The 7,500-nt window shown below is 45.7% G+C and overlaps 1 protein-coding gene across 1 annotated transcript in view; it reads right to left on the bottom strand.

Annotated features, from left to right (window-relative positions):
• The window catches only part of LOC126984504 (protein abrupt-like), a 65,978-nt gene that overhangs the window by 8,497 nt on the left and 49,981 nt on the right, over window positions 1–7,500 (bottom strand). Inside the window, 1 exon segment of the mRNA XM_050838222.1 lies at window positions 2,581–2,866. Coding sequence (XP_050694179.1) covers window positions 2,581–2,866 — 286 coding nt within the window.

Below are 7,500 nucleotides of genomic sequence, written 5' to 3'. Positions count from 1 at the left end.
AAGCTGGGAAGGGAGGGAGGTACGAGGGAGATTATGGTTAGGACATTCATTTTAATTGTTTTCCTGCTCTCCCTGTCGGCATATACAAATGTGGGGGAAGGGAGGGAAGGGAGTGGAAAAGAAGGAGGGAAGGGAGGGATGGGAAGGAAGGAGGGACAACAAGGAGGAAGGGAGGGAAGAGGAAGGGAGGGAAGGGAGGGATAGGAAAGGAAGGGAGGGGACAACAAGTAGGGAAGGGAGGGAGGGAGGGAGGAAGCAGGCATTAGTATATTTAAAACAACATTATTGATCATTCATTTTGTCTCCCTGTCTGGAAATATAAATCGGAATATATGTGAAGGGAGGGAGGAAGGGAGGGAAGGGAGAAGACAGGATGGCAGGGAGAAAGGGAGATTATTACCATTAACCGAGAAGGGAGATAACATGATTGGGGAGGAAGGAAGGGAGAGAAGGGAGGATAGGGAGAGTATTATTGTTAACCGAGAAGGGAGATAACATGATTGGGGAGAAAGGAAGGGAGAGAAGGGAGGATAGGGAGATTATCATTGTTAACCGAGAAGGGAGATAATATGATTGGGGAGGAAGGAAGGGAGAGAAGGGAGGATAGGGAGATTATTATTGCTAAACGAGAAGGGAGGAAGGAAAGGAGAGAAGGGAGGATAGGGAGATTATTAAGGGAGATAACGTGATTGGGAAAAGGGAGGGAGGGACAGGGAGGGAAGGGAGGGAGAAAGGAAGATTATTACCGTTAAACAAGAAGGGAGGGAAAGGGAGGAGAGGGAGTGACATCATTATAAAAAATCGTGTTTGTTTCAGCTCCGAGGCAAACAAACGAAAGGCCGTGTGTTTGTTTGTGTGTGTGTTTACTGTGTTGCTGGTCAGTGTGGGGTGCTCCGAGACGCGCGGCAGCCCCCTAAGCCTACCACCGCGGCCTGGGGTCAATGGATCACTAAGGAGACCATTGTGGATGTCTGTATTGTGTGATGCAGGCAAGGGAAAAAAAATATATATAAAAAAAAGGAAAGTACAGTCGTCCCTCAAATAATATGGTCTCTAATAGTTCGGTTTTGGATTTACGTGGATTTTTTAAGATTTTTTAGGATTTTAAAATTTCCCAACAAGCAGGAAATTTTAAAATCCTAAATGATCTTCCACAACAATCCGTATAAAACCGGACCCGAACTACAGTCATCACTCAAAAAGGACAGTTTCCAATAGATCGATTTTGGATTTACGTGGATTTTTGAAGAATTTTTAGGATTTTAAAATTTCTTGACAAGCAGGAAATTTTAAAATCCTAAATGATCTACGACAATCCGTATAAAACCAGAACCGAACTACAGTCGTCACACAAAAAGGACAGTTTCCAATAGTTTGATTTTGGATTTACGTGGATTTTTAAAGATTTTTTAGGATTTTAAAATTTCTCGACAAGCAGGAAATTTTAAAATCCTGAAGATCTTCCACGACAATCCGTATAAAACCGGAACCAAACTACAGTCGCCACTCAAAAAGGACAGTTTCCAATAGTTCGCTTTTGGATTTACGTGGATTTTTTAATATTTTTTAGGATTTTAAAATTTCCCAACGAGCAGGAAATTTTAAAATCCTGAAACTCGTTGGGAAATTTAAAAATCCTGAAACTCGTTGGGAAATTTAAAAATCCTGAAACTCGTTGGGAAATTTAAAAATCCTGAAACTCGTTGGGAAATTTAAAAATCCTGAAACTCATTGGGAAATTTAAAAATCCTGAAACTCATTGGGAAATTTAAAAATCCTGAAACTCATTGGGAAATTTAAAAATCCTGAAACTCATTGGGAAATTCAAAAATCCTGAAACTTGTTGGGAAATTTAAAAATCCTGAAACTCGTTGGGAAATTTAAAAATCCTGAAACTCGTTGGGAAATTTAAAAATCCTGAAACTCGTTGGGTAATTTAAAAATCCTGAAACTCGTTGGGAAATTTTAAAATCCTGAAACTCGTTGGGAAATTTAAAAATCCTGAAACTCATTGGGAAATTCAAAAATCCTGAAACTTGTTGGGAAATTTAAAAATCCTGAAACTCGTTGGGAAATTTAAAAATCCTGAAAGATCTTCTACAACAATCCGTATAGAACCGAAACTGATCTATTGGAAACTGTACTATTTGGGGAGCGACTGTTTATATAATGAAACAAAACTATTATGGAGTGTGTGTGTGTGTGTGTTCGTACATGCATGATTCAAACAGTAGTAGTAGTAGTAGTAGTAGTAGTAGTAGTAGTAGTAGTAGTAGATCGTTCTGACTGGTCCCCAAAAAAAACAATAACAACAACAATAGTATACATGGGAGTAGTTATATAAAACCTGGTGTTGGTTGGCCGCCACCACCACAACCACCACCACAACCAACCACACTCCGGTCCACTCTCATATTAGTCCCACTCAACCACCTCCGGGACACCCAACCCATGACAATAACAACAGTCCCGCCAACCACCTCATCCACTCACGCCATTACCATGCATGCCGGGCCCAGAGAGGGGGGAGGGAGAGGGGGGGGGGGGGGGGCCGGCCACAGTACAGCGAAGGGCACTTACCTTGGAGGTGAGATTCCGAGCTGAGTGCTTGAAGAAGGTGACTAGTGTTTTCATGGTCTGGGGGGGTGCCGCCAGGGGGGGTGGGGCCGGGGGTGGCATTGGTCTCCCCCCCGCCGCCGCCGCCCCCTCCACCTCCTCCTCCTCCTCTTTCACCTCCACTACTTCTTCCGCCACCCCCACCTTCCCCGCAGCCGCCCCCGCCACAACTGCTACTGTCGCCCTCCTCGTGTGTGCTCCAACCAGCGCCGCCCTCAGTGTCCGGGGTCACACTCTCCACGGGCTCAGTCTGGAAGGGACACATGGAGGGCTGTTAGGGAGGACACACGGACACACACACAGCCTTATGACTCTGGAGGGGACTATAAAACAAACACACACACACACACACACACACACACACACAGACCTTATGATTGGAGTACGTACGCTAAAAACACAACCACCGAGACATATAGACACCCATGAATTTGCTGTATCCCATTCACTGCTGGGTGGACAGGGGCGTAGGGTATCGGAAAAGCCGCCCAAATTTTTCCACTCCACCCGGGAATCGAACCCAGGCTCTCTCGGTTGTAAGCCAAGTGTAGAAGGAAGAGGAATGTGGGAATGTGTTTACAGGAAGAGATGAGAGGAAAGGGGAGAAGGAGGAGGAGGAGGAGGAGGAAGAGGGGAAGGAAAGAAAGAGGGACTGTGGAAGGAAGGAGGAGGAAGTGTAAGAAGAGGAAGAGGAGGAGGAGGAAGGAGGAGGAGGAATACATCACCATATCTACCTCGCTTTTTTTATATATATCTTTCCTATTTCTTTTTTCTCTTTTTTTTTCTTCTCTAATCTATATAATCTATTTTCCCATTTCCCATCGTGTCTAACTTTTTTCAACTTTTCCATACCTTTTCCGCACTTTCCCAACTCTTTTCATTTTTCTATATATACATACTTTCCGTTTCCACCGAACTTTCCTCCTTTTTTATTCGCAAAGCCTACGTAATACAGCCTGCGTCTAAGAAGGGTGACCGCTCCAATCCCTCAAACTACCGCCCTATAGCTGTACTTTCCTGTCTATCTAAAGCAGGTTCCACAAGGGGTGTTCTTCTGGTGATCCGCTGTTCTCTCTCAGGTCTCCGGAGGTCCAGCACACTCGGGTTGAAGGAAATCATGAATGCCAAGTCCGCCAGTCTCACGATTTGGCATTCATGATTCCCTCAACCAGGATGCGCGGATATGTGTTGCCAGTATGGGTTCTGCAAGGGGCGTTCTGCTGGTGATCTTCCTTTCCTGAGAAACTTTTGCTGTTGCCATAGACAGCTTTAGAGCTTTCGATAGGGTCTGGCACAAGTCTTTGCTATTTAAACTATCCTCCTATGATTTCTATCCCTTCCTCTGTACCTCTGTCTCCAATTTCCTTTCCGACTGTTCTATCTCTGCTGTGGTAGATGGTCACTGTTCTTCCCCTTAACCCGTCCGCTGCGATTGACATGGATTTTGCCTTCACTGGTAGCCTGGTAACATACACTCCCAGGTCTTTCTCTGCCTCTGTGGTGGATAGTGGAGTGTTTCCCATGTGGTATTGGTGTGCTGGATATCCCTTCACTGGTAGCCTGGTAACATACACTCCCAGGTCTTTCTCTACCTCTGTGGTGGATAGTGGAGTGTTTCCCATGTGGTATTGGTGTGCTGGATATCCCTTCACTGGTAGCCTGGTAACATACACTCCCAGGTCTTTCTCTGCCTCTGTGGTGGATAGTGGAGTGTTTCCCATGTGGTATTGGTGTGCTGGATATCCCTTCACTGGTAGCCTGGTAACATACACTCCCAGGTCTTTCTCTACCTCTGTGGTGGATAGTGGAGTGTTTCCCATGTGGTATTGGTGTGCTGGATATCCCTTCACTGGTAGCCTGGTAACATACACTCCCAGGTCTTTCTCTGCCTCTGTGGTGGATAGTGGAGTGTTTCCCATGTGGTATTGGTGTGCTGGATATCCCTTCACTGGTAGCCTGGTAACATACACTCCCAGGTCTTTCTCTGCCTCTGTGGTGGATAGTGGAGTGTTTCCCATGTGGTATTGGCGTGCTGGATATCCCCTCCCAAGGTGCAGGACTTTACATTTTTCTTCAGTGAATTGTAGCAGCCACTTTTTGATCCATTCCTGTAGCTTGGTGAGGTTTGGCTGCAGGAAATCCACACTCAAGGGCTTAACTCAAAATCTTATATATCTCTTGCTAAATCAGTTCAGTATCATCTCCTCTCTCTCTCTCTCTTAACTCTCTTCCTATCTCTCATTTTTCCCTCTAATTTTCTCTTTTCTTTGATATTTGCTGTGTGTGTGTGTGTGCGTGTGTGTGTGTGTGCGCTGAGTCACTCAACACAGATTAATGAAGGTAATCTCTTGCTATGTAATGGAGGAGGAGGGAGGAGGAGGAGGAGGAGGAGGAGGAGGAGGTGATGTGCTGATGGTGCTGATGATACAATGACTCTCTCTCTCTCTCTCTCTCTCTCTCTCTCTCTCTCTCTCTCATCAGAAAATAAGAAAAAGAAAGGGAAGGAAGGAAGGAAGGAAGGAAGGAAGGAAAGAAGGAAGGATGGAAGAGAGGAAGGAAGGAAAGAAGGAAGGAAGGAAGGAAGGAAGGAAGGAGAGAAAGAATTAAGAAAGAGGAAGAAAGGAACAAACAAACAAACAAACAGGCAAAACAAAAACAAGAACAAAAGAAAAACATTACCAAAAAAAAGTCCGATAAAAAAAATCGGACTCAACTTTTGGTCACGACACACACACACACACACACACACACAAACGCACAAACACAAACTCCCGTCATTTCCGCCTCGTCATCGGTGAATCATTCGCTTTCTTTCCCCTTCTTCAACCCCATTACATACCCCCCCCTCTCTGCCTCCCCTCCGCACCCCCTCCCCCCCCTCGGCTAATGGCTTCCTGTGTGGGTGATATGATACTGTACCTCCTTCCCGAGACTTGCTATAGGAACCAATATATAAGAACCAATAATAAGGGTACCAAAACAGGAACCAATACAGAGCAAGCAATGTAATGGGACCAATATAAAGGTACCAAAACAGGAACCACTAAATAGGAACCAATAATAAGGGTACCATTAACCTATTTTTTGCTTATGGTTTCGTGAATGACAAGCAAAAACTCTCTCTCTCTCTCTCTCTCTCTCTCTCTCTCTCTCTCTCTCTCTCTCTCCCGTACCGTCACTGCTACACGGTAAAGCCACAAATTTGTCCCATCACTGCTACACGGTAAAGCCACAAATTTGGCCCGTCGCTGCTACACGGTAAAGCCACAAATTTGGCCCATCACTGCTACACGGTAAAGCCACAAATTTGGCCCGTCGCTGCTACACGGTAAAGCCACAATTTTGCCCCGTCTCTGCTACACGGTAAAAGCCACAAATTTGGCCCGTCGCTGCTACACGGTAAAATACAAATTTGGCCGCTGCTACACGGTAAAGCCACAAATTTGGCCCGTCGCTGCTACACGGTAAAGCCACAAATTTGGCCCGTCGCTGCTACACGGTAAAGCCACAAATTTGGCCCGTCGCTGCTACACGGTAAAGCCACAAATTTGGCCCGTCGCTGCTACACGGTAAAGCCACAAATTTATTGTCCTACTACGGTAAAGCCACAAATTTGGTCCGTCACTGCTACACGGTAAAGCCACAAATTTGGACCGTTGCTGCTACACGGTAAAGCCACAAATTTGGCCCGTTGCTGCTACACGGTAAAGCCACAAATTTGGCCCATCGCTACACGGTAAAGCCACAAATTTGGTCCGTCGCTGCACGGTAAAGCCACAAATTTGGCCGTCATGCTACACGGTAAAGCCACAAATTTGGTCATACACGGTAAAGCCACAAATTTGGCCCGTCGCTGCTACACGGTAAAGCCACAAATTTGGCCCGTCGCTGCTACACGGTAAAGCCACAAATTTAGCCCATCACTGCTACACGGTAAAGCCACAAATTTAGCCCATCACTGCTACACGGTAAAGCACAAATTTGGCCCATACACGGTAAAGCCACAAATTTGGCCCATCACTGCTACATGGTAAAGCCACAAATTTGGTTACTGCGGTAAAGCCACAAATTTGGCCCGTCACTGCTACATGGTAAAGCCACAAATTTAGCCCGTCACTGCTACACGGTAAAGCCACAAATTTAGCCTGTCACTGGTACATGGTAAAGCCACAAATTTAGCCCATCGCTGCTACACGGTAAAGCCACAAATTTAGCCCATCACTGCTACACGGTAAAGCCACAAATTTAGCCCGTCACTGCTACACGGTAAAGCCACAAATTTAGCCCGTCACTGGTACACGGTAAAGCCACAAATTTGGCCCGTCGCTGCTACACAGTAAAGCCACAAATTTGGCCCGTCGCTGCTACACGGTAAAGCCACAAATTTGTCCCGTCACTGCTACACGGTAAAGCCACAAATTTAGCCCATCACTGCTACACGGTAAAGCCACAAATTTAGCCCATCACTGCTACACGGTAAAGCCACAAATTTAGCCCATCACTGCTACACGGTAAAGCCACAAATTTAGCCCATCACTGCTACACGGTAAAGCCACAAATTTGGCCCATCACTGCTACACGGTAAAGCCACAAATTTAGCCCATCACTGCTACACGGTAAAGCCACAAATTTGTCCCGTCGCTGCTACACGGTAAAGCCACAAATTTGTCCCGTCGCTGCTACACGGTTAATCTATCCCACCCTATTATGGGAGAACTCGTGTGTAAGGCGTTAAAATTGACATCTTACTGATAGCTTCCTACAATATACTTTAGTGCCTTCAAATGACTCGCTCTGCCTAGCTTTATGAGTTAGACAAAACGGTGTTCAAATGACTCGCTCTGCCTAGCTTTATGAGTTAGACAAAACGGTGACTGGGCCAAA

Source organism: Eriocheir sinensis, chromosome 57, assembly GCF_024679095.1.
Source record: "Eriocheir sinensis breed Jianghai 21 chromosome 57, ASM2467909v1, whole genome shotgun sequence".
NCBI lineage: Eukaryota > Metazoa > Arthropoda > Malacostraca > Decapoda > Varunidae > Eriocheir > Eriocheir sinensis.
The sequence above is the reverse complement of the archived record's forward strand: the minus strand, read 5'-3'. Positions and strand labels throughout refer to the sequence as shown.